Here is a 27,769-nt window from a genome sequence, read left to right as displayed (position 1 = left end):
ATATATTCAATTTATATTATATTATATAATACTCGGTATGTTGTCCGAGTTGAGCACTGAAGGCATGTGACTGAAGGCAAAGAGTGTCATGCTGTGAGCATCTGTTTATTACACAAATATGAATTTTGTGCAGTGAAAACACATTTGTAACATCATAATAACAAGACAAACATTGAGTATAAATATATACATTTACACTACACGAGTCCTCTATACATTAAACCTGTGGAGAAAAACTATGAGAAAAGTCTGAAATGGCAGAGGAACATTGACACATCATGTTAAAAAAATGAGTAAAAAACAAGTGCAGATATCTGATAAAACTGGCATCACCGTAATTTCTTATAACAATTATAAGCTTCATTCTTTCGTCATATAGAGAATCACTATGAACGAGTCTCTCTTAGCAGGTTGATGTTAACAAAAATCTTACTGCTAAGATATTGGCCTACAATTCAAAAGATAAAAATATCATTCAGTCACTGACAAACATCCAACATGAAAAAGATTTCAGAAAAATGTGACTAAAATGAAGTTGCCTTGAGTTTGTTAATTGGACGCCACAGCAGAAGACTAAAACATGAAGAACATTGACTCTGTGACGATTCCAGTCACGTCATAGCTGATGTGTCTACACGTCATAACACTGTTTTCTGGGTTCAGTCTGTTTTGAGATGATAATACTGAGACGATTATAAAAGTTTCACATACAACACTGGGTGGAGTTGAAAGTCTTAGATTTGAGTCTTTTGTGCTGAAGGTGTCAGATTTAAACCGTGTTTAGTAGCAGCACTGCAGATGTGTTGGAGGTGACCGTGTAAGAGATGTTGTCAGTTTCATTATCATCTGTAGTAGTTTGGAGTGATAATCTGCTCAGACTCTCCAGCTGTGAGCTCTTCTGACTCGTGATGATGTTGTTGTTGTTTGTAGATTCAGGTTTACCTTCAGCTCCATCTGCCCTTTCACCTGTACAAAAACAAATCTTTTAATTTACTAATTTTGAAATGCATTTATTTGGTGATTTTTCAGAGTGTCTTAGTAAACCTCAGTCTTAGCTTTAGACAACACACACAAGCTGCATTTCCATTAAGGATTTGCTCAAAACGTTTTTCTAAATGTCGACATTTGCGAAATGACCGGGTTTTCATTAAGTGATGTTATGCAACTAAAACGTTTTTTTTTGTCTCGGGATAAGTCATTAAAAAAACATGGCAACGGATGTGCTCAGCTTTATACGGTACTGCACACATACGGATGACGTTAAAATATAGCGAGAGCGACTCGAACGCATACAGAGCATTTCGACTCACGAATTACTCTCGCTGTATTTAGATGTTGGCGCTTGTGACGCTACATGAAGTCGAACACACCTCTTCTTGTCCTTTAACCTAACATATCGCGCCGTATTAAAAAAAATTAACACACATCAGGTGACCTGTAAATGCGAAAAAGAAAGAAACATTTCCATTATCATTTTGCAATGATATTCCTCTTTCGAAATTGCCGGAAAAAACACCAGAGCATCAAAATGGGGAGTTTATGCAAACTTTTCAATTCGTTTGTGCAATTTGAGGGGTAAAGGGCCATTCACACTGTAAAGGTGGAATATGTAGAATTTTTACCACTAGGTGGCGCCAAAACACAATAACAACAAATGACGTTGTTTAATGATGCTAAGTCATTTCAACTTACAATCTACAATGATTTTTCACATAATGTATTGACAGTACAAATCTTTTGTGATAACTAATCACATATTTGAAAACTACAATACTAATTTCTCGCTAGAAATGCAATTAAAATGTGTAAAAAGTGAAAATATACTTTCATTTACACTAAATTTGTGCTCCAGTCGCTTCCTTGGCCGCCATTTTATTTTTTCGAACTCGACCACTGTTGTCATGTGGTTTTTACGTCAGTTAAGGCGGTGACAAAGGGTCACATGGATATTAACGTCATTGACAGGAGACTGCACTGCCCCGTGTCAATGTTTTGAATGAAAATTTTCTCACGATTTACAAGTAGTTGAAAACATTACAGATATTGATAGTAATCAGCTGAACAAAATATATGGCCTAGTGGTTTTTGGACATTTTACTGCAAATATCTTACAAATTGCACCTTTAATGGTAACTATAACGATAGCTATATTAGCATCCACTCCAGACAACAATGATAACTTTGTTCAAATCGTGCAAATCATTTACCTTCAATGGCATTAACTAATTTAGCATATTTCCTATAATTAAAACTTTTGCAATTGTTTACGTGTCACTGAATATGTAAATATGCTATTCTTGTTGCATTTACTCAGCAGGTAACCAGCCGATGTCCTTAACACGCTGCGTTTCACGTAACAGTCAATCTAGTAGTTTCGAGGGCGCACAATGCTAAGATCGTCACAACATGTATTTAGCCCATCATGTGTGTGGCTCGTCATGTCAAAATATGTGTTCAGCGCTTCATGTAAACCTTTGTGCATCATGCGTTTTGTCAAAATACATACCTGCTGCACATGCGTCTAAAGGGTTTATGATAAAAGAGACGCACAAGTTTGCCAGATACTCGCTTAATCTCATGTGTAATGCTGAGTTTACACCAAACGCGTTTTGGCCGTCAAAATCGCGTCTACCGCACCTTGTTTGCCGCTTGAACACTTTGAATGCATTCGCGCATGTAGAGCGGAGTAGACGCGCGGAAAAAGCAAGCATTTGACTCGCGTCCGAGGCAAAATTCGCTACTTGTGGGAGGGGCAACTGCTGTGCGAGTGTCTGTTTGCAAGATGACTGATGTTGATTGTGCATTTATCAAGAGAGTTACCAGTTTGTATTTGGTAACCTTACTATAGGGGGAAAATAAACGGCGCGGGTCGATAAACGTCACGTGACTAAAAAATTAAGTGTGTATTACAACTTACCAGGTTGCCCAAAGTCTTTACTGACACTCTTCCAAGCGAGATCCTTTTAATTCCTGTCTCCTCTATAGAAATAAGAGTTGTATAACTTAGCTCCGTGTGACTGCGCACGGACAATATCAAGCCTTGGTTGAGAGAGTGACTCCGGGCAGGGCTGCCACCACAGCAGCAGGCAGGCTCCTGATTGGTTAACGCGACGCGAAATTCCGCAAAAGTTCAAATTTTTCAACTCGGGCGTCAGCCGCAAATTCGCGTGAACCGCAAAAAGCACCATTCGCGCGTACCGCGCACAACGCTCAATTCGCACCTTTCGCGCAAGCTTCACGCGCGAATGAGGCGGAAACGCGTCTTCCGCGCCGCGGGACCTCCTGACGTGCGTCAACGCGTCTGCACATCGACCCAACATTGAAATCACTCGCGCTCCACGCCTCCACCGCGGCTGGTGTAAACGCAGCACAAAAGAGTTTAGTTTTATGCTGCGTTCAGACCAGCCGCGGTAGAGGCGTCAAGCGCAAGCGACCCCAATGCCAAGCCAATATAAAGACGCGCTGATGAGTGTCTGGAGGTCTCGCTGCGCGAATGAGACGTTTAGCGTTTAGGGAAACATGCAAGTTGAAAAATGTGATCTTTGATGGGAAAATGCGCCGCGTTAACCAATCAGGAGCTTGCTCTAGTAGTGACGTGCTTACAGGAAGTGAGCGGAGTCCCAGAAGCCCCTCCCATGATGCAAATGTCTCAATTACTAGAATTTCACGTGCGGCTTTCACGCGCGAATGAAGCGAGTAAACTCAAAATGTTCAAGCGGCAAACTGGACGCAGTAGACGCGAATTTTCACGCCTGGTGTGAACCCAGTGTCTTGCGAGTATTTTGTGAACGTGAGCCTTATCCTTATAGTCGTGGTGTGAACTTCGCTATTTTCTTTAATATAAAACGATTTTTAAAACTATACTTTTTCTAGTGATACTTATCGTTATATTGTAAACGGCCCTTAATGGAAACGCAGATCAGGTCATCATTGGTTCTCACCTCTTTCCTGTTCACAGTCAGGCGATGATGCTCCACTGCACTCACTGCGAGGTCCCAGCACAGGTGACACCTGCTCAAAACCCTCCAGAGACCCGGAGCCCGGCAGCTGAAGAACATCCGGGCAGACCGACGGTGATGAAGGACAGGATGACGATGAAGGGTACGGACAGGAGGAGGAGCGCTTGGGATAGGAGTCAGGAGAGGGGGGATACGGGCAGCGCAGATCTACAGGAGCAGAAGTGGAGCTCAGACTGCAGGTGGATTGTGTCTCTGGGTCATCTTCTGATGTATAACCATTACAAGTATCATCCTCCTCAATGTTCACAGAGATCACTGTAGCACAAACACACACAATACACAAACATCATGTCTTATTGTATCCCTGATAATCTAGCACACTGTTTAAAACTTCACGCCTCTCTCTGATCCAACCTGCACACCACCCATTAAATCAGGCCTGTCCTTCACCTAGTTTTGGTATGCATGACGTCACTCACTAGATATGCCATCCGACTCCATTTTAAAGTTAGTGATGTCGTCATTATTGGCCCGGTCGTCTTCGGCCCCGACCCCTCGGCCCCTGGGCCCCATAGCAGAGAGTCGTCTCCGTGTGTGGATCTCATCTGAGATGGTCTCCAGGTTTTTAAGAGCGGTCCGGTATTCGCCTTTGGCTTGAGTCAGTTTCGCTTGGCACTCATCCACTCGTCTTCTAAGTTGCTGTAGGAGAGGTCACATATATTTATGATTAAAATGTAATATGCACGTTAGATTGTTTTCAGTAGAATAAAGAAACTGGCGTACCTCCAGCTGTAGGTAATATTTCGCCTTCAATTCAAAGTATGGCCTGCAGAGGGAGATAAAGAAATGTTGAAATAAAGCAAGTCTCATAGCGTCTCTATGGCAACAGCAAAACTCTTGGTCAGTAAAGAGGACGACCGCATTCCAGCTGGAGAAACACATCTGGAAAACATTAAAGACGATGAACTACATCTACAAATCCACCACCGACACAGAGCTGAGGTCTGGGGTGGGGCAGGAAAAACAAAACCATTACGATCTCCTAAAAACTGTACTGAGATTTTTGGTCTTACAAAATAGAGAAAAGAAAAATCTGTTTGTGTTTTTACAAAAAGGTTGTATTGTTTAACTTTAGTAAATGCATTAGCTAACATGAACTAATAATAAGCAATATAACTCTTCAACATTTATTTATCTTTGTTAGTTATGTCAATACAATTGTCTATGTTAGCTCATTCTCCACCACAGTAGATTTGACTAAAAGCATCCAAAATAAATCATATTTTATCATCTTCAGTGACGTCACCCACCTATTATTTGCAAAATCATATCCGGGTGATTCTCACGAAACCATTGAAACACCACGGCACTGATGGTTTTAGCTTTAAAATGTGTAATATAGTAACATTAAAAAGCATCAGAATTAACACAATACTGTGTTCTACCTTGCACAATGTGTGATTTCAACATAAGAATTTATAATTGTAAATTTGATCTCATTTTCTGCTGAAATTCTCATTACCGCAATGTGTCCGGCTGTGTTTGAACATGCGTTATGTTGTAATTTAATCAAATTAACACAAAAATATTAAGAAAAAAAATAAATGGATGTTTTGCTAGACTACTTTAGATGACAGAAAAAATATTTACTGAATATTCATGTATAATAATAATGAAGTAAAATTAGGAAAATGATGTGTCCATGCCTGATGTTTTCATCCTCCGCAACACTTTTTGAGAACAGTTTAAGCACACATACAGAATTTTAATAAAGTTTGATTTTGAGTGCCAAGCACATGAACCAGTTACTTCAAGATGGCTACCAGGTAAGATCATTTTTTTTACAGTTAATTTGAAATATTGTCTTGTCAGAATGCTTACACGACATTTTGATTATCATTACCGCAACAGATGCTTATTAAATGTTAATTTAATTAATAGAAGCATAATACTTTGATTTTAAATGCATGTGCAGAATCTCCAAATTATGTTCTTTCAGGTTTGTCATGTCATTTTGAAAATATGTCAGTGTTGATGTTTTCTGACTGTTGCGGAAATGAGATTTTTTAGGACTAATTTTTTAAATTATGTTACAAAAAGTGTTAAATGATAAGTAAACGTTTTTAAATTAATGTTCCCATTTACTCCAGACTTTGTTTTTCAATGTCTGGTGGGAAAAAAAGTAAATTTAAGCAATTTTTACATTTTCATGCTTGACATTTTTAAAGTTTTCGTGAGAATCACCCATCCGTGGCATTTTATCAAGCAGATTCTTGAGGTTTTACCCTGAGATGCATAGAGTTCACATCTATTGTGGATTGTCATGTGCGGTAGTGATGTTCGGTTCTTGAACAAATCGTTCTTTTGAGTCAGTTCTCAGAAGTAACCGGTCGCACCGGTTTACAAATCGAACAGAATTGAATCCGCGATTGAAACTGTGACCACAAACATTTTTAACTTAAGTGAACGAAAGGCAATGCGTTCACAAAAATAACTTTTTATTTGAATGTTTCAATGTGGTGTTGACACAAACGACTTTATTTGAATGCTTCATTGATACAAGTCATTAGAAAATGCATGCGTAGTGATGTCATTTCTTAATGACGTCTGGAACCAATAAATCTACTTTTTAAACCAGTTAAATGAGCCGAAAAGAACAGGTTCGTGGAAATGAATCAGACTTTATCACTAATCACTTTTGCACTAATGTGCAGGGGAGACAGAACCGAGTTGCAGACAGCTCTTAACCAATAAATGATCTTCAGAAACCTAAGGGTGACGTCACGGACACTACGTCCGTCTTTTTTACAGTCTATGCTCTCCACACAAAAACAAGGGCTGCCATGATCCTGTCACAAGAAGACATAAAAGGCTGACAGGATCATGACAGTGGACTCTTATTGGCTGCTTTTTCTTCAATATTCAGTATAAATCCTTCAGTAAAAAAAAGTTTAAGTATAACTTGTTTTCTTATGAAAGAAATTAATATGTTGGCACAACTTTATTTTTGTGTACAAAAGTCGTTTGAAAGTTACTTCCCCTCTAGTCGATTATTTTATCACTTAAAACTCATTTTCGAGCATCATAATATGTAAAAGTTTTTCTGTTATTAATTTCTTTATGCTTTAAAATGGCTTGTATGTAACGCTACACCCTTGTCTCATTTAGTATACAAGGATCTATGAATATGCAAATTAGTCCCTGCCTCTACTCTTTTTGCATCATTCTCCCATATTTTCACTTGGAACATAGATATATATGTGAATAGATGCTACATCCGGCAGTTTCAGACACATAACCAAGTCTGGTTTCACTAAATGTATATGTAAACTGCGCATTTGCAACAGTCATTTTTTAGTGCTAATGTTAAAGGCACACAAGGCAAGTCTGAGTATTATTCTCTACTAGCTCCCCCTAGTGTCTGGGAGTAAATGCTTTCTATATCTGAGACTTTACGAGACTGAAGGACACCGGGTCGGATACAGCGAACTTGCAAGTGGGGTATTCTTCCTACAGACAGTAGGGGCGGGCGAGAGAGTCTTCATTCGTCATGTAATGAGTCATTTAACCATAGACCGACTTACGAAGATGATTTATTAACATAAAAATGCTGCCTTGTGTCCGTTTAACAGGTTAGTTTGTGACCAGTGGCAAAACTAGAATTTTTTTAAAGGGGTGGCCAAGGCTACTTGGGGTCCATAGTCCATGAAAATAAAGCGATGTTTAACCATGTATCAAAAAAGCATGAATGAATCTCATGATCGCTGACTACTTCACATTACCCCACATTAGCTATATATTCCTATACTGCACTGCATTCATTACTAGATGTAAACATAACGTAAGAGTGAATTTTTAACCTTTTTATTCCTCAAATCTGATTTACTGCCTAATAATGAAGCAAAATATTTCATGTTAAGTGCAATAACTTTCAAAAAAGTTGTTAAGGGAATCTGAACTCCAAGAAAACTGCAATTTTATGGAGAAAATAATGGTGTTGAATGATGAATTTGCACATGGCTTGTCTTAAAGCATAAAAACACCACATAGACATAAACAACAATAAAAACTTGATTTTCACCTCGGGGGAATTTAAGCATACCGTCTTCAGTTTAAAAGATTTTAAGATCACGGGATACTTTTCAGTCAAGTGTTGCTGAACTATTGAACTATTTATTTTTGTAACTTTCTTGTTGTTATTTATTTGCATGTAATCCTCTTTAATGGGTTTGTGTAATCGAGTGGATTATGTTTACAGTTAAAGTTATTTGTGTGATTTCAGTGATGTCCTCTGACCTGGACTTGTTAATTGCGCGTTTGAGTTTCTTCTCCATTTGTCTCATGTGGCCGATGGCGTCGTTGTATTTGGCTGCCGTTTCTCTGTGCTCGATCTCGCTGCGTGTCCTGCTGTGCTCCGCCTCCATCACCTGCAAGAGCCAATCAGAGCGATTAGGCAAAATGACTCTGAATCTACGAGAAGCTTTTTGATTTTAAGGGATGTAACAAAGTCCCCAATGAGTTGCATATCTGCATTATAATACTGGATTATTGTATGTGTAGTTTGGTTATGATCAGTTATATAAACAGTTGTCTGTCTCGTTCTCACCCGCTGTGTGGCGTGGTTGAGCATCTCTTGCCATGCCGAGTCGAACTGTCTACTGTCCTCTTCCAGTAAACGCTCCTCGGCCAGCGCAATGGTTTCCTTTGCTGCCCGCAGGATCTCGATCGCCCGCTGGTACTCCTGTGTCGCTCGCTGAGCTTCTAACTGAGCCTAAAAAAACATATACAGCGGTTTTACACTGGACTCTATTTCAACACAGTTTTTCTTTACAAACCTATAGACAATTCACCACAATACAATAATAAAAGCCATGAAAATATATAAAATTGCATAAGATTTGTTTTCATCAAATTAAGTTCTTGAATCTTAAATTGTTTGATGACTGGTCTGTAAGTAACACAGCCTGCAGATTCGTCAGTCTTTTAAGAGGATATATTTTAGGTTTCATCATATAATTCACTTGTCTCTGCAGCACACATTCTTCCTATCAGCTCAGGACATGATATGCGTGTATGTGCATGTAAGACCCAAACCATGATTGAAATGTGAAAAACTTCACTGAGATGTCACATGAATACAGCTGCTGATAGTCACACAGCGGTGCTCATGAAGAAACACTTCAGATCCAAATCATAACACATCTGAGATTCCTGCTGTTTTATCTTGCATCAATGAACAACACTGTTATCCAGGATCAATGACTATAATGTCAAAATCCTCCCTTTTGAGGTTTAAACCGTCCTGATGCTCAATGACTGTCACCAGAGCCGAGACATTAACCAGATTAATATGAACTGTTTAATGACTGCCCCTCTCTCTCTCGTTGGTTTATCACTGATAGATACTGTATGGTATTAGACATCTTTGGCTTCAATTCATTACAATGGAAGGTTGCGACGTCCATCTTTTTTACAGTTTATGGTCTGGACTGACAGAGAATCCGGACTGAGAGAGAGACTGGACCGACCAAGAGTCTGGACTGACTGAAAGATTGATCGGGGTCTGGACCGGGTGTGCCTCATAAGCCTTGAAAAGTGAAGCCTCTGGCTCTTTGATCGCCCCCTGGTGGCTGGCTGCAGTACAAGTCATAAACCCCACCCTTTCCATTCAAACGAATGGGACTCTGCTCTAAATAAAAAAATTATTTACACTTCCAATAAAAGTTTCCGAAAGATGGTTTTGCTCCTTTCAAGTAGTTGTTATCATGCTGATATATGTTCAAGTGTTCATTATTGTGGTAAGTTTCATTTTAGCTTGTAATTCTATGCTATAGAAACGGGGCGTGTCATTAGGATTGGGACTGATTGAGAGACTGATCAAGAGTCTGGACTGTGTGAGAGTCTGGACTGATTGAGAGACTGACCGAGAGTCTGGACTGACCAAGAGACTGATCGAGTCTGGACTGTGTGAGAGTCTGGTCAAGAGTCTGGACTGATTAAGAGTCTGGACTAAGGGAGACTCTGGACTGAGGGAAAGTCTGGACTGTGTGAGAGTCTGGACTGACAGAAAGTCTGATCGAGGGTCTGGACTAATCAAGAGTCTGGACTGATCAAGATTCTGGATTGATTGAGAGACTGATCAAGAGTCTGGACTGATTAAGAGACTGATCGAGAGTCTGGACTAAGGAAAGTCTGGACTAAGGGAGAGTCTTGACTGACAGAGAGTCTGATTTAGAGTCTGAACTGATTGAGAGACTGATCGAGAGTCTGGACTAATCAAGAGTCTGGACTGTGTGAGAGTCTGGACTGCCCAAGAGACTAATCGAGTCTGGACTGTGTGAGAGTCTGAATTGATTGAGAGACTGATCAAGAGTCTGGACTGATTAAGAGACTGATTGAGAGTCTGGACTAAAGGAGGTGTCTGGACTAAGAGAGAGTCTGGACTGACCGAGAGTCTGGACTGAACGAGAGACTAATCGAGTCTGGACTGATCGAGAGACTGATTGAGAGTCTGGACTGATCGAGAATCTGGATTGATTGAGAGACTGATCAAGAGTCTGGATTGATTGAAAGACTGATCAAGAGTCTGGACTGATTGAGAGACTGATCAAGAGTCTGGACTGATTAAGAGACTGATCAAGAGTCTGGACTGATTAAGAGACTGATCGAGAGTCTGGACTGATTAAGAGACTGATCGAGAGTCTGGACTGATTAAGAGACTGATCGAGAGTCTGGACTGATCGAGAATCTGAAGTGATTGATAGACTGATCAAGAGTCTGGACTGATTAAGAGACTGATCGAGAGTCTGGACTTTTTAAGAGACTGATCGAGAGTCTGGACTGATTAAGAGACTGATCAAGAGTCTGGACTGATTAAGAGACTGATCGAGAGTCTGGACTAAGGGAGAGTCTGGACTAAGGGAGAGTCTGGACTAAGGGAGAGTCTGGACTAAGGGAGAGTCTGGACTAAGGGAGAGTCTGGACTGGACTAAGGGAGAGTCTGGACTAAGGGAGAGTCTGGACTAAGGGAGAGTCTGGACTAAGGGAAAGTCTGGACTGTGTGAGAGTCTTGACTGACCGAGAGTCTGGACTGACCGAGTGACTAATCGAGTCTGGACTGATCGAGAGACTGATCGAGAGTCTGGACTGATCGAGAATCTGGATTGATTAAGAGACTGATCGAGAGTCTGGACTGATTGAGAATCTGGATTGATTGAGAGACTGATCTAGAGTCTGGACTGATTAAGAGACTGATCGAGAGTCTGGACTGATTAAGAGACTGATCGAGGGTCTGGACTAAGGGAAAGTCTGGACTAAGGGAGAGTCTGGACTGCCCTGAGACTGAGAGTCTGGACCGTGTGAGAGTCTGAACTGCGTGAGATACAGAATAAATCTCTTTATTGGTAGATGACTAAAGCCTTTACTGTACAGAGACACACAATCCTTCAGACAGACTCATCCACTCAGATGACGTGAGTATCTGTAAGATGAAGGACGTGCTTGAGGTCATGACCAAACAAGGTAACGCGTCACATCCAACATGTCCAAAACTGACCTTTCAGTCCATCGTCTAAGCTGACCATTCAACTGCCCCAAACAATGCATGTACTGCACCAACACAATAGCTGCATTTAGTTCACTGCTGTCGCAATTTTCTGATGGCATGTTGATGTGGGCACAAAACTGGGCATTGAATCTTTCGACTGTCTTAATAACAGTAGTTGCAGATCCTACAACTCAATGAAGAGTTTCAAAATGTATTTTGGGTAAAAAGGTTTGAATTCTTACTTAATTCTAGATCTATATTATTATATTCTGTAAATAATCTTTTTATTAGCTGCCACACAAACTGTCGCTATGATTAGTGTTCATCATACATCACGAGACCACAGCTTTAGCTACCTACACTAAAAATGATGACAGCAATCTGAGTGTTGATCAATGACCTGCTGACATTTTAGGACTCAGCTGGTGAAACACAAAGAGCTACAGAATACAGCGAGGACTCCAGCAATTACAAGCACAAAGCCGTCACTGTTTTTCCATAACCCCTAAAGACCCGTCCAGACCCAGTGCAGACACTTACTGTAGACTAGTGGACAGTTACACTTAAACTAGAGAGATTAGCAATGCAGTGTTTGAAAAAATAAATAAAAGTCACAATACTACTATTACTTTTAGTAGTGTAACACATGATCTGTTGAACTCAAAACTGTATATTTTTTTTAATTTACAAGCTGCTGTTTCCAAATAACAGTCACTGGTAATGGGTCAATCAATCTCGCAAAACGCACACCTAACCTGTGAAATGTCTTAAAATAACCACCAGAGCATTGTCTGTGTCCATTGATGCTTCGCATCGTGCCGCATTACCACCTCGGTGTGCATTATTTTCGAATAATTCAACAGCCCATCATGAAATATTCCTTAAGGGCTCATTATAGTTGTGCATACGTCCTACGGCATAGCCGCGAAAGCGCAGGATACGTGGCGATTTCATATATACTTCTGCATCTTCATCCGCGTCAACGTGCAAACACAACGTGCTGGTAGGCAGTATCCACGCTGTAAAAAATTTGCAGAGGTGCACGTCAAGCTTTGTTTATACTCGTGTTTTGATAAGCTGATCGCGCACGCATTTTAACAAGCTGATTGCGCGCTATTCACGCGCACATTTTAAAAAACGAACGAGGTGTTTATAGTTGACGCGCTCGCTGTTGCACAATTCTTTGAACCGCCAGGGGGCGACGCGAGCAATCGAGTGCAAAAACAAACCGAAAGAAGAAGATAGAAGTTGTCGTCCGCTGGAACAATTCTGGTGCTTGTAACATCAGAGCTTGATATATAAATATGAGAACATGAATAAAACAACAATCTCTTAAATATGTAGTTATTAAAAATTATCATTTCATTAACTAAACAAACAGTACAGAAATCTCAAGGTTTGTATTTTATTCCTTATCCAGTGGTACATTTACTACAAATAAAAGGCAATAATTCTCAATCATAGGTAAAACTTTTGTGTTTTAAATGGTAAGGTTTCCATACTTTACTTTAAGAGTGTCAGATAAATAGTATATGATGCATTGTTGTTCCTGTATTGATCAAAGAGATACGTCACAGGCTTGCCTCTTCGGCCAGAATCGCCTCGGTCGGTCATTTTCGGATGCGGAGCCGCGCACGCAGTTACAAAAATTGCTGTGCACCCAACGCGCACGACCACCCACTCCACGTTGACGTAATTTTGCCGCGTGCACCAACACGCTTATGCGGACGCGTCAAGTATAAACAAAGCTTCAGGCTACGCAGGGCTACGGATAACTTACGGCGTAGCTAAGGCATAGACCTTACAATACACACGACTATAAATTAGACTTTACATTTGTGACATTTACAGATCAAACTACATAGTTGCATCATTTTCCGTGCCTCTGATGTATTTATTAATATGTTTTTATTGTAGAGCTGCTTTGCAATATTGCAAAATTCTCTAATAAATGAGATTTTATCAATTGTATTTAGTGCAAATGTGTGGCTTCAACCCGTTTATTCACACACATTTATTTTCTGCTGTGTGTTGAGGAATGAATGCATGATTTTTCTTCAGTCTGAGCGTTGAATGTCCTCTGCTTTTCTGACCTATTTCTCTCCGGCAGCTGTGATTCAGATGGATTTTTTATGAGAAGTTCACTGTAAACTCAAATCCGGCTAAATAAACATTTAATCACTTCAGAAGGCACAGAATCGCTTCGATACGCCCTAAACTCTCTCTAACCCGCTGAAGTGAGTGACCCAGTTTACTGACAGTCATATAATGTACACACAGGAAGAGGAAACTAGCGGCTCCACCAGCACAATAACTCTCCCTTCAGAGGATTGTGTTTACAGGAATTCTTCATCCAAAATAAACATTTATTTACTAACCCTCACGCTCTTTCACAACCGCATGCTTTTCTCTGTTAACAAAAAGTACAAATGTATTTTATGGACTGAAAAGTAAACTATTCATAGATTTAAAGCTCTCGAGAATAATACGTGATTTAATCCTGTTTTTTTTTTGTTTTCCAGCCTTTGAAAAACAAAGTAATTGCAAGTAGAGGTCTTCTTGGGTCTAAAGAAATGTACCCGACCCAAAATGACCCCGAATCACTTTATACCTGAACCTGACATGCATAAATCTTTATTTTTTAAAAAGAAAGACCCAACCTGAGACAATCCCCAAAAAAATTAGGAAAAGGACTCGATGCATCTTATTTTTGGTAAATTATTCCTCTAATCTCTTACTTTAAATGTGGGAATATCTCTCTCTATCTCTCTCTTTCTCCTTGCACTGTAAAAAAAGCAGCATGAAGTTAATTCAATCTAGTATTTTAAGTTTTGACCTGTGATAAGTTGACATAACTTATAAAACAAGTTGAAATTGTTTAATTTTTTAAGTTAAAGTAACACAAAAATATGTTGATTTGACAAATACGCTGCATTTTTTACAGTGTGCATAATTCATCTGACAGATCAATTTAATTATCTTTTTTTTTAAATTGGCAATTTTAAAGTGCAAAACAAAACATCACATGAGATGCTGTTTCGTACCGTGTCCAGTCTGATTGTATTTGTGGTTTTGCAAAATTACTTCAAAACGTGCATCCTGTAATATACACAATGAGTAAGATTAGCATGTTCGAATGTTTACAATTATTTAAATATTTTTATGTGCGCTGAAGAGATTTATTAAAATGATTACACATTTGCATATGAGATGATGTCACTGTCGGTGCTCAAGTGATGCTTTGCAACAGCAGTTTCACAAAATCGTTTAGCCAATCGAATGCTGCCTCAGCCTGGATACAATCTCTGCATGTTTGAGCCATGACCTTCACAGAGGTCACGTGTGTTCCTCTTGCTCACTTGGTAGAGCATTAATGATATCTTAAAGGGATAGTTCACCCAAAAATAAAAATTGTGTCATAATTGATTCACTCATGTGTTGTTACAAACTTGTATTATTTTCTTTGTTCTGATGACCACAAAGGTAGATATTTTGAGGAATGTTTGATACTAAACTGATCATGAGCCCCATTCACTTCCATAGCATTCTTTTGTCCTACTATATAAGGCAATGGTGCCCCAGATCTGATTGTTTGCAAACATTTTTCAAAATTTGTGTTCATCATATTTATACAGGTTTGTAACAACATGAGAGTGAGAAAATAATGACAGAATTTTCATTTTTAGTCCCTTTAATCACTTTGGATTGAAGCATCTGCCAAATGCATAAAATGCAAATCCAAATGTATGAGCGCAGGACACATGTCTCTGTGATAGTATGTGTATGATGTCTAAAAAATGCTCTTTAAAAATCTCTGCCCTAACAGGATGAAACAGACACCGAGGTGAGGTCAGCCGTCACATGTTGCAGTCGTCTCTCATTGACGGCTGAGATCTGATGCCCACGTGCGGGACAGAACAGATGCCCCTGAATGAGGTGAGAGACGCACTGCAAACACCAACATGCTGAGGTGTTAAACACAGACACACAAAATAAAAGCGCAAACGGATTCTCTTTTATCATTTCTCTGGAAATCTGTCCGACTCGTGATCGAGCACAAACATCTCATTTATTTCTCCTCTAGACAGCAGTGAGATTCAATGAAAAGAAGAAAGAGATGACAGCAGGTGTTACTGTATCATGCGCTGTGATTGGCTGAATGAGGGGTGTTGCTGTGTAAGACAGCTGGTCATTTTCCTGTCTCACCTACAGTAGGGGATAGCAGGACACAACCTAATGCTTTTTGACTTTGGCTTTCATTCAAAAAATATTTAATTCAATTTTATTTATATAACGCTTTTCACAATTGTTAATTGTTGCAAAGCAGCTTTACATGAGTAAATGTAGGGGAGAAATCACAGAAAATCAATAGATAATATAAGAACTAGAATATTACGGCTAAGGATAAACCGTACAAGCGAGCGTAGTAATAATGTAACGTATACAGTAAAGTGCTTAAGTTAAGCCAAAGTTGGCTGACTGTCTATATACTAAAGGTGGATAATTGTTTCTGCCTATAATAGATAGATACACATTCATCCATCCATCATCCTTCATCTAAACATTCTTGTATTATGCTTAAATATTTTTTTTTGAAAGGGCTGCACAATTAATACAAAAAAAAGTTATTTCGTCTGATATTTCGTCTCTGTCTGTGTGTATTTGAGGTCGACTTTCTCTCTGTGACACTTAAAACTGATCTGTAATTACATTGAGTTATGAGAAGTAAAAATAGGATGGACGTTGTCTGTCTGTCAGTCTGATCTCAGTTATTTTGTCAATATAGATTTAGTAGTGACTCATGGCTTGTACATTATGTTACTACTTTAAGTTATGAGTATCTTGTATCTTGGTGAGCTATGGTTACAGAACAACTTCCCCAAACCCGACTCACGCTCAAACCAAACGACCCAGTCTCCAAACTTACCTCCTGCATATAAAAGCTCTTTAATGACTGTGAGGGTCAACGTTTGAGTTCATTTACTGCTGTCACACGGTGACATTAAGGAAAATTTTGGACTGTTTGCAAACAATTGACTCTGTATTGGAGACACCCGGTAATTCATTACTAAAAACTGACTAAAGTCAAGTCACATTTATTTATATAGCGCTTCTTTAAATGTTGCATTGTGTCATATCTGCTTTTTGCAAAAGAAGAAAAGATACTTCAGAAAGCATAAAAAAATATATGCAAGAGTTGAAAATATGGTATTATTGCAAATTTGTCTTTATAAAAAGATTTTAATCTAATACAATTATACAGGCCAGCTGACAGTCTTGCCTGGGCCCGGGACAAGATAATCTTGGAGGGCCCCTCGGCCCCCCTACTTTTAACTGGTAACAAGACATTTGGCATTATCAGATTCATGGCCCACGAATATTGCATTATTATACATTGTATTCAACATTTATATAGTAGTTAAATGTAGTACTGACACAAAATAACTTTTAATTTATATACTGTAACATCAACCCCCTCTTTTGAAAACCTCTATTTTCTTCTTCTCTTTTCTTTTCTTTTCTGAGCACCGGACTTGTGCTGAGTCTGACCAGATATTTTGAGCGTACTGAACTTCAAATCAAATGACATCATAAAATTCTGATCAGTGGCCAAACCATTTTTGTGTTGGGCGGGGGGTTTCTTGACCACTATTTCAAGTATAGGAAGAAAACAAATAAAACGTTTTTTATCTCAAATAGAGTCACCTCCATAAATATGGGAACAGAAGCACATTTTTTGTTATTTTAGCTGTTTACCAAAATGTATTCCAGTTACAGTCATATTATGAATATTGGCTTACAGTGCACACTCTCAGCTATATTTTGAGGATATTCACATCCATATGGCTAAAGGATTTAGGAATTACAGCCATTTAATATGTAGCTCCCCCTTTTTAAAGGGGTCAAAAGTAATGGAACAGTTGACTTAAAAGCTGTTTTATGGACAGGTATTGTCTATTTGTTAAATAATTTCCTCATGAATGACAGATGTTAAAGGTCTGGAGTTGATTTTAAGTGTGGTATTTGCATTTGGAAGCTGTGGCTGTGAACCCAAATCATTTGATTCAGGGACATCTCCATGCAAGTGATACAGACCATAATTAGGTTTCAAAAACACAACAAATCCATCAGAGAGATGGCAGGAACATTAAGAGTGGCCACATCAACGGTTTGGCGCATCCAGATAGGAAAACAGCGACACAGTGGTGAGCTTGGTAACGTTAAAGTCCTGTGTGTCTAAATGGGATAACAGTGGTGGATGATCGCATTGTCCTCTCCATTATAAAGAAAAAACCCTTCACAATGTCCAGAGAATTGAAAAATAAATCTGAATGCTTCTGTCTTCTGATACATCACAGAAAAACAGCAGTGATCCAGTGCTTTAGGAAACCATGCATGGAAATCCAATCCCACTGCCTGAAGACTATTTTACTGAAAATGTTGTCTGTTGATATCAAGATGTTCTTGGCCTTCTCCATCATTTTTATTCTCATTAGTCTTATACAGATTGATTTTAGTTTTATCTCTCCAAATAAAGCTTTTTGAAAGCTTGTCTGACTTTTTTTGGAGTCTAATCTCCCCTTCCTATTCTTGTGGCTTTTGTATCTTGTGGTGAACCCTCTGTATTTCTCCTCGTAATATTTTCTCTTTATTGTTTTAATTGACAATGACATCTTTACCTCTTGTAGAGTGTTCTTCGTTTGTCTGGACATTGTAAAGGTGTCCCTCTCTATCATGGAGAGGACCATGCGATCATCCACCACTGTTATCCTATATAGACATACAGGATTGTTATGTTGCTAAGCTCACCAGTGTGTTGTTTTTTTATCTGGATGTACCAAATTGTTGATGTGGCCACTTTTAATGTTCCTGCTATCTCTCTGATGGATTTGTTGTGTTTTTTAAACCTAAATATGGTCTGTATCACTTGCATGGAGACATCCCTGAACAGAATGATTTGGGTTCACACTTCACAGCCACAGCTTTCAAATACAATTGCCACACTTAAAATCAACTCCAGACCTTTGGCATCTGTCATTCATGAGGAAATTGTTTAACAAGTGGACAAATGACACCTGACCCCTTGAAAAAGGGGGAGCTACATATTAAATGGCTGTAAATTCAAAATCTTTCAGCCAATTGGGATGTGAATACCCTCAAAATAAAGCTGAAAGTGTGCACTGTAAGCCAATATTCATAATATGACTGTAACTGGAATACATTTTGGTAAACAGCTAAAATAACACAGAATGTGCTTCTGTTCCAGTATTTATGGAGGTGACTGTATTAGATTTTTTCCACAAATATGCCTATTTTCTTTATTTTTTAACAATTGCAGTGTTTCCCACAGGATTTTGAGAGACTGTGGCGGCGATGACATCACACGCCAATTAGCATATATGTGGCGTCATTGCGTCATGTTTTACTCTTTAATCTGTCAGATTATATTGCATTTTAACACAACTGAATGCTATTTTTACATATTATTTGTTCTGTTGTCTATAAAATAGTGACTAAACAGGACCCAGTAACTCATTGTTAATGTATGTTAATGTCAATGTAAATCCAATCAGCTCTTTCTTTAACTGCTGCTAAAAACGCGTCCTCATCTGACAAAATCATCATACATTTACATTGAGGCAGTACTGATGTTGCTCTTCAGTGTTGTTGCGTTATGAGCGCTTTTTTATTGTAAACACGAGTGGTAGTTTTATTGTATATAGCGTATAGCGCAGACAATTTGTTGCAAATTCAGAATATGAGAGAATACACGGTTAGTGTTACTACAGAACACGTGCACGAGCATACCGCATCATAGGTAGGGAGAGAGCTCGGACACAGACTCACACCAGAACGGGTATGTGTGGTAATGCTGACCTTTTTTTAAGTCACTCATGATAAACTCAATCAGCTATCTTCTCTATCAGTGACATCCGTGACTGTTGACGTTTACGCGAAAAAGAAAGTAAAAGGAACGCGGAGTTAAAATACTTTTGACTGTAGAGAGAGCCGCGCAGCTTGCAACAGGAGAGAGAGGGGAGGGGCGCGCGCTGTTGAGGCGCTGCATGCAACAAGAGAGGGAGGAGGGAGGCGCGCTGAGCGCTCACTACAATGAATATAGTAAAATTAAAATGTAAATGGTAATCAGGAAAAATCTATTTGTGGCGGCCAGTGTTGATTCTGTGACAGATAAATCAATGTATGGGAAACACTGAATTATTCCATAGGTTCCAGTTCTGGGCCCCCCCTCATCCTGGGCCCGGGGCAACAGACCCGTTTGTCCCCCCCTGTCGGCGGGCGTGCAATTATATATACTATTCTAATGCTACGAACACAACAAACGCGGGGCATCGCGTTACTCGCTCTAGATTACTCGCGGGATTTAACTTTTGCCATGCAATTTTTTTGCTCGAAATCAAAATCTTTAACTTGGGCAAAGGCACGTTTGAGGCGAATAGCGCGTGTTTTTCGCAGCAATCGCACCACCCATATTGCGTCATTCGCAGCGTCCCCGGTGAGGATGCGTCTAATCGCGTCTTTGCATTGACTTTGAATGTAATCTACTCACGCAAATCGTTGAACACGCGTTTGGTCTGTATGCCCTATTAGATTATCATGGTGCGTTCACAACAGAAGCGAATAAAGCGTTTAACGTGAGTGCAACACAAAACACTGAGGCAGCAACTCAAAACTCACATTCAACACCGACTCGCATTCAAGCCAAACATCTTGTGAAAAATCAATGGAGACCCAGTGTGGAAAATCATCTCCTGCATATAAAAGCTCTTTAATGACTGTGAGGGTCAACGTTTGAGTTCATTTACTGCTGTCACAAGGTGACATTAAGGAGAATTTTGGACTGTTTGCAAACAATTGACTCTGTATAGAAGACATCCGGTAATTCATTACTAAACACTGACTGAAGTCAAGTCAAATTTATTTATATAGCGCTACTTTAAATGTTGCATTGTGTCATATCGAAATATAGAAAAGATAATCCTTAAAAAAAGCATTAAAAAATTATATACAAGAGTTGAAAATATGGTATTACTGCAAATTTGTCTTTATAAAAAGATTTTAATCTAATAAAATCATATATATACTATTCTAATGCTACGTACACAACAAACACGGGGCATCGCGTTACTCGCTCTAGATTACTTGCGGGATTTACTTCATGTCATGCGAATTTTTCGCTCTAGATCAATATCTTCAACTTGGGCAAAGACACGTTTGAGGCTATAGCGCGTGTTTTCGTGGCAATCGCACACTCATATTGCGTCATTCGCATCACCCCGCGCGAGGACGCGTCTGATTTGCATTTACTTTCTTTGTAATCTACTCGCGCAAATCGTTGAACACGTGTTTGGTGTGTATGCCCTATTAGATTATCATGGTGCGTTCACACCAGAAGCAAATGAAGCGTTAAGTGCGAGTGCAACACAAAACACTGAGGCAGCAACTCAAAACAACAATGGAGGACAAAATCATCGTTGCTGTATGTGGACACCCGGAGCTGTACGACACATCTTCGTCTTTTTATAGAAACAGGAATAAAAAAGGATCTTGTTTGGAGGAGAGTGAGTAAGGAGATCGGACAATCTGGTAAGTTGTAAAAAACGCTCTTTACTCAAGTGAAGCTCTGTATCTTTAAATAGTGAGACTACAAACTAGCTAAAACCGGCAAATTGAGCGTATTCGTGTCTGATTTTCACGCACAAATGAAGCGAGTTAATTCAAAGTGTTCAAGCGTCCAACTACGTGCAATTTATTCGCTTCATTCGCGTCTGGTGTGAACGCACAGACAATGTCAATAAATATGATAAATAATAGGTGTTACATACGGACTGTATTGGGGGGAAGGTGGTCATGGGATTTTGAGGAATTAAACTGGCACATGTGTGTCTTACTAACTAATCTTGCTGGTTGAGTCTCTTAAAAAGTATAAATACTGTGACTCCTATTTGTTTATTCCAGACCAGTCAGACATGGCAACAGGTTTGGGAAACCTCTCAAAATAACCACTATTTTTGAAATTTTATTTGGTGATGCTCATGGTAGAGGACCATTTTCTCTTATGACCACAACATGGCAACGACATCCATAGCTACAGCCAAATCATTGTTGCATAACTGCAGTCTCCTTTCCTGTTGGTGGAGGCAGACAGCAATGTTTCCTAAATGTGAAGGTCTAGACGTGCGTTCCCTAAACATTCATTTCCTAGATAAGTTTCCATTCAACTCTTTCAAGAGAGACTGCAAACCTTTCGACAGCGATTCTCAGGGCTCAATGAAAGTCTGTTGGATATTCTTGGAAAGCTGTAGTTTATGAATTGTTACGAAGACATCAGCTTCGCAGAGTGATGCTATGAATGCTGGGTAATTACAGCAACTCACATGACGTGCGGCCCGTCTGGCTTCCCAGTATGGTTTTGACTCATCAACAGCTTTACCGATCTTCTTCGCCTGCCCGTCCAGCTTGACGGTCGCCTCCATGAGAACAGTCCGAAACTTCTGTCTGGAGTCCTGAAGTAAAAAAGTATGAAAAGGACTTGAATTACAAGTAAATCTGCATAGTTTCTATTGCTCTTTATTCCTGAATAGACAGAAAGGTTTCTAATGTCCAGGTGGTTGGATATGACATCCACATAACTATCTTTCACTATAAAAGCACTAAACTCAGTCAACTTTAACATAAACACACAGCTTTCTAAACAAAACCTCTTTATCAGAAAGAATTCATGTGCATGTTTGTTGTATAACATGACCATGAGGGACGGTGAGTAATGTTGTGCCTGCGATCAATCTGTCATTTGATGGGTTTGGTCACAAACATTGACATTTACATCCTTCCACACAGGAGCTCAATGACAAAAGAGACGTCAGGCGGATTCAAACTTCCTCCGTCAGGACACATCCTACATCATGCCGGTGAATCAGAGGCCAAATACAGTCAAAATAATAGGAAGTGCTGGTGAGTCTTATGTAATATATTTATAGATACAGAGCAAGAAAACTGAAATCTGAAATTAGACTAACGGCTGATTCACACTGACCACATCTTAGTTCCTTGTTATGACGTTTTACAACAAAGCCCGACAGAGTTAAAGGGGACAAGACTTTAAAGATATCAAATAAATCTTTGGTGTTCACAGAGTAGATAAGTGAAGTTCTAGCTCAAAATATCACATAGATCATTTATTATAACATGTTAAAATTATCACAGGTGTGCCGTTTTTGGATCTGTCCTTTTAAATGCAAATGAGTTGATCTCTGCACAAAATGTCAGTGCTGTGGTTGGACAGTGCAGATTAAGAGGCGGTATTATCCCCTTCTGACATCACAAGTGGAGCCAAATTTCAACGAGCTATTTTTTCACATGCTTGCAGAGAATGGTTTACCAAAATGAAGTTACTGGGTTGTTCTTTTCAAATTTTCTAAGTTGATAAAAGCAATTATAGCACTTAAACATGGAATAAGTGAAATTTTTATGATATGTCCCCTTTAACTTTGAACTTATATTACAATACAATCCGTTGTTAATTTGCATTATTTGTGCAAAGTCTTACTAACAAGTCTTATGAAATGTCTTTCACGTTTTCCTCCATTATCCGTTTTTACTCACTAGGTAAGTTTCCATCATCATGATTTTATCCGCATTATGTGCAAGTATCGCATAAGAAACGAGTGATGCAAATTCGAATTCCTTAATTCGCAAGTTTTTGGGTTGTTTGAGGTGGTTTTGACTTGTGCGAATAATGGGAGATGTAAATTTTGACATAGCGAACATTAAACCCACAGGACTGATCGTCTAGCTGTTTTTGCTGTTGTTGTCTTTACCATATATGGGGCTCGACGTCGTCTTAATGCCCTTGCTGTTAGTGCCTGCATCAAAAATGCTCCATTCCTTCTTCTGTGCACAGCATTCAGTTTAGCAATTACAAGCTGCACTGCTAATAAATTAATAACTAAATGCAGTCCTGTCTCCATTTTCCAAGCGTGCCTTGTTTTATGTACTGTTGGTTACTACTAGGTTACCATCATTATTCGCTCTAACAGCTTGATGGAAACGCTCTTAATTTGCATTTGTTTGTTTTTCTTTTTTGGGAATTTTTAAAAGATTCGCGTCAAGTTGATTGTTGTGCGAGAGCGTGATACCTTTTAAGATACATTGTTACAGTTCCCTTTCGAGGGAACTCGCGCTGCGTCACTGCGGTGACACTTTGGGGGCGCCTCCAGGGGTAAGTGCATCTGAATGTGTGTATCAAATTCAACCAATAGTGAGGCTTAACAACAAAGACAGGGTGAAGCAGGAGCCAGGAAGTATATCGCTATCTGAAATATTGACAAAGACAGCGTTACAGGGACGCAGGAAGTATGGCAAGGAAGACGCAGCGTCTCATTCCCTTCTCAGGGAACAACAGTTACATACATAACCCGAGACATTTTTATGTGTCAAACACAACTATGAAAAAAAGCATTTTGGTATGAATCAACATTCGCATACAGAAGGTATAAGCATTTTAAGCGAACAGTTTAGCACGTGTGCTTAAAAGGCTAGAATTTTTATGACTACACAGGGAATGTTATAGATTTTTTTCCAGAAAATGTATTTCATAAAAGAGATTCAAGCACTTTCAAAGACCTGCATCTATGTATTTATTTATTTTTTTTAACTTCCCAGGGCCTTGAATTTTATCCCCCAGATTCACAAACTTTCAAGGATTTCAAGGACCCGTGGTGTGCTGATAACGAAACAGCGCCAGTACAGTGGCGTAATGCGTCAACTGCAGTTACAAATGACAATTCGCAGTGCAACGATTGTTCATGTTTTTCGAAACACATGAAATTTGGTGGAGGTGGCCGCCTCAAAATTCTCTAAACCCTGGATATAAAAGATAAGCTAGATTATTAGCTTTATATCTCACCCTATCTACAGGTACTATGATACTTATCCATATTATCATCTAACACTATTACTGTATCATAGTACCACCACAGTGTTTTTGTAAAGGCTATTTTTTTAACTGGCGTTGGTTGGATCATTGTGAATTTCCCTTACATGCTACATAAAAAAAAACATCCAGAGTAGATATATCTCATTTAAATATAGCCGTGAAATAAATGAGTGCAGTGAACTCATGGCTATCAGAACAGGAATTCCGACAGGGGAGATTTCCTGGCTGCTCGACAGATATGTGAAGGATTTCAGTCACGTGTAAGACACTTCCTATTGGTCGTGAAGGTCGGGGGGGAGGTGCCGTAAGCTTTTCCACTCGGGAATTCCATCCACAACATTCCAGCAAACACAGTCACACCACCAAGAAAGCATGAGATTCGTACCTCCAGTTCTGTCTCCCAGCGGTTGATGTTATCTGTGGACTGATTCAGTCTCTCCAGTTCACCCTGTTGAAGAGATCAAATCATACACAGAGAGTTGAAATCGCAGCCGGATCTTTTGCGGTGTCAGCACAGCTGGAACAAGTTATCCACAACATGTAACCTAACACTGAAATAAAGCTCATGTTTATGTTTCCTCCAACACACATAATGTTTCAGGCTCATGAGTTTAAGAAAAGAATGAATGTATTAACTTGCACATGCCAAAAAATATAGATTTATACCACTGACCTATTTTCCATAGATATTTAATAAATATGACATTGATATTAAACACGCTAGAAAAGAAAAATGACACAAGCTTTGGTTATAAAACTAAAGATTCTGTTCAAAATGAAGAGAAAATATTAATGTCATACATATTTGACCCTGAACCACAAAAGTAAGGATGGATATATTTGTAGCAATAGCCAACAAACATTGTATGGGTCAAAATTATCAATGTTTTTTAAGCTAGACATTATTAGTATATTAAGTAAAGATCATGTTTCATGAGGATATTTTGTAAATGTTCTACCATAAATATATATAAAAAAAATATTTATCATTAATAATAAGTGTTCAATAATGAGGACTTAATTTGGACAACTTTAAAGGAGATTTTTTTCAATACTTCGAGATACCCTTAGATTTTAAAATAGTTTATTTTTGACCAAATAACGTCATTTAAAAAACCATAAAGGATGGACAGCTTATTTATTATGACTGGTTTTGTGGTCTATCAAATGACATTAATATTACAAACGCTCTTGTTAACCCAGACTAGAAAATAAAAATGGCTTAAGCTTCAATTATAAAACTAAAGATTCTGTTCAAAATGAAGAGAAAATATTAATGTCATACATATTACAGTAACGAAATATCAAAGCAGTTTAATATTGCGGGTTATGGTTGAATTAATTTCATATTTTTGCAGATAGTTATAAATTATGTATGACATTAATATTTTTTTTATTATTGTTTTTAATGTGATTTAAGCTTAGAAATAGCAAGTAAGATTAGAGTTTTTTAAATTAAAGGGATAGGTCACCCCAAAATGATAATTTTTATTATAAATCACTTACCCCTGTATCATTCTAAACCAATAATGTTTCACAGATTGTGTCTGAATAATTTTTTATCATTATTTCTATTGCATTATAGTTTAATTTTGTAATATTTTGCAATGTGTGCTTGTGCCATTATTTAAACCTTATTTAAAACATACATTAGATAAATGAAATGTGGTGTTATATTGTGTTATACTACATTATTGGGGTCGATGTAGATTTAAATGGCTAATTAAATGATATATTGAACTTTATACAGTTCTGCTATTTTTGGTTTTAATTGAACCTCGTATATGAAAGGCAGGAACTTCTGCTGTATGCATTGAATTGAATGTAACAATGAAACATTTTTAAACAAATGATGTCATTGGGGTTTCCCTAAAACAACCCAAACATCAATCTGATCTACACAAATATTAATTTAAACAAACCAAATAGTTTTTAATTTAAGTTCATATTGTGGGAACTGACATTGCGATGTTTTATGCGTTTTGTTTCTCTGCGATACTTGATGACGTCACCAGATGATATAAGCTCTGAGAGGTTTTAACTTCTGCCCTGCATTTCTTTACAGATTTTTTTTACTGAGAATTTTGTGATTTCTTTTTATCGTTTGAAACCGTTTTCATATCTTGTAACACTGGCAAAGGCGTCAAAAATCGTTTTCCATTTGTTCTGCGATGTAACTCTGTTGCATATGCGCACACCGCGATGTCGACGCTGAAACGATATATTGTGCAGCCCTAGTTTAACTTAAGTTCTGGGCTCTACAAGTACAACTAAAGCCCAAGTTATAAAAACAAACCTTTAAAAATCATATAACATGCCGCAAATCCCACCTATAAGTAAACCTAAGGATTTGCTTGTAATCCGATTTAAATAAATCGTTCAGACTACAGGACTCCGTTAACTTGTAATGTTATTTTTAGTTGTCGTACTCTACCTGAACCCTGGGATCGAGCTCCTCTTCTTCTAAACAATCTTCATCACACTGATTCTCTTTCTCTGTGTTGTTCATCTTGATGGTAAACTCGTTTCGGGTGTTGATGTGGGTTTCTCCGGGATAACGGACTCAGATCCGTCGGTCCCTCGATCCGTCCACATACAGATCCACGGGTCACTCCATCAGAACCAACAGCACATCGCCATTATCACACCATTTTACAGACGAAAATAATATTTCATCTGCTAAAGATCCGAATCCAACACAACAGGAGAATCTCCTGAGGAAAGAGAGAAGGAATGTGAACCCAGCCGCTCGCGATCCAAAAGACAAAAGTGATCGTGCCCGCCCCCCACTGTCTGTCTGCTAAAAGAGAGTCACTGCAGTTCACAGAGAGAGAGAGAGAGAGAGAGAGAGAGAGAGAGAGAGATGATTTTAATTTTGCACTGCATATGTTACCTCATGAAACATTGTCACTTGAAATCCTGGCACAAAAATTAAAACAAAAGTTGTGACTACACTTAAACTGATAAAAAAGTTCCCATATGGCAAAAATACATTTATCTGGCCAAAAATGTATTTTAAATATACCCTAAATCCATTTTGTAGAAAGTAATGCTCAATTGAATATATTTTTTAATTAGAAAATATTAATTTTCATATCAACATATATTTCAAAATGTATTTCAAGGGCAAGCAAATGCATTTTTAATTTTACATGTCATATGGAAAAAACATTATAATTCGCCAAAATATATTTTAAATATATGCTAAATACAAGATATAATTTATAAAGTATATTTTTAAAGTTGAACATATATTTAATTTTAACCTTTTTAAAACTGTAATCTTTACAGGTTCGTAACATAAAG

General features: G+C 38.5%; 1 protein-coding gene and 1 long non-coding RNA gene across 2 annotated transcripts; one reads left to right on the top strand and one right to left on the bottom strand.

Annotated features, from left to right (window-relative positions):
• Window positions 1-86: 86 nt before the first annotated feature.
• sh3bp5a (SH3-domain binding protein 5a (BTK-associated)) lies at window positions 87-27,254 on the bottom strand. Its single transcript, XM_055220729.2, has 9 exons — window positions 26,898-27,254; window positions 24,849-24,911; window positions 21,903-22,031; window positions 8,566-8,730; window positions 8,256-8,386; window positions 4,743-4,785; window positions 4,439-4,658; window positions 3,942-4,274; window positions 87-966 (listed from the first exon to the last, which is right to left on the bottom strand). The coding sequence occupies exons 1-9, from the start codon at window positions 26,970-26,972 to the stop codon at window positions 770-772; spliced, it is 1,356 nt and encodes a 451-aa protein (XP_055076704.2). The 5' UTR covers window positions 26,973-27,254; the 3' UTR covers window positions 87-769.
• Window positions 14,774-25,179, top strand: LOC129455938 (uncharacterized). Its single transcript, XR_008648588.2, has 3 exons — window positions 14,774-15,441; window positions 22,366-22,479; window positions 24,190-25,179. It is a non-coding gene; the product is annotated as an uncharacterized lncRNA (long non-coding RNA).
• Window positions 27,255-27,769: the final 515 nt, after the last annotated feature.

The sequence above is a fragment of the Misgurnus anguillicaudatus genome, chromosome 20, assembly GCF_027580225.2.
Source record: "Misgurnus anguillicaudatus chromosome 20, ASM2758022v2, whole genome shotgun sequence".
Taxonomy (NCBI): Eukaryota; Metazoa; Chordata; class Actinopteri; order Cypriniformes; family Cobitidae; genus Misgurnus; species Misgurnus anguillicaudatus.
The sequence above is the reverse complement of the archived record's forward strand: the minus strand, read 5'-3'. Positions and strand labels throughout refer to the sequence as shown.

Coding starts and splice junctions, on each gene's coding strand:
- sh3bp5a (XM_055220729.2), bottom strand. CDS start 26,972: ATGAACAACACAGAGAAAGAGAATCAGTGTGATGAAGATTGTTTAGAA. Junction 4,786..8,255: donor CGCGCAATTAACAAGTCCAG/GTCAGAGGACAT, acceptor CTCCCTCTGCAG/GCCATACTTTGAATTGAAGG. Junction 967..3,941: donor TGACTGTGAACAGGAAAGAG/GTGAGAACCAAT, acceptor GTTTTTGTACAG/GTGAAAGGGCAGATGGAGCT.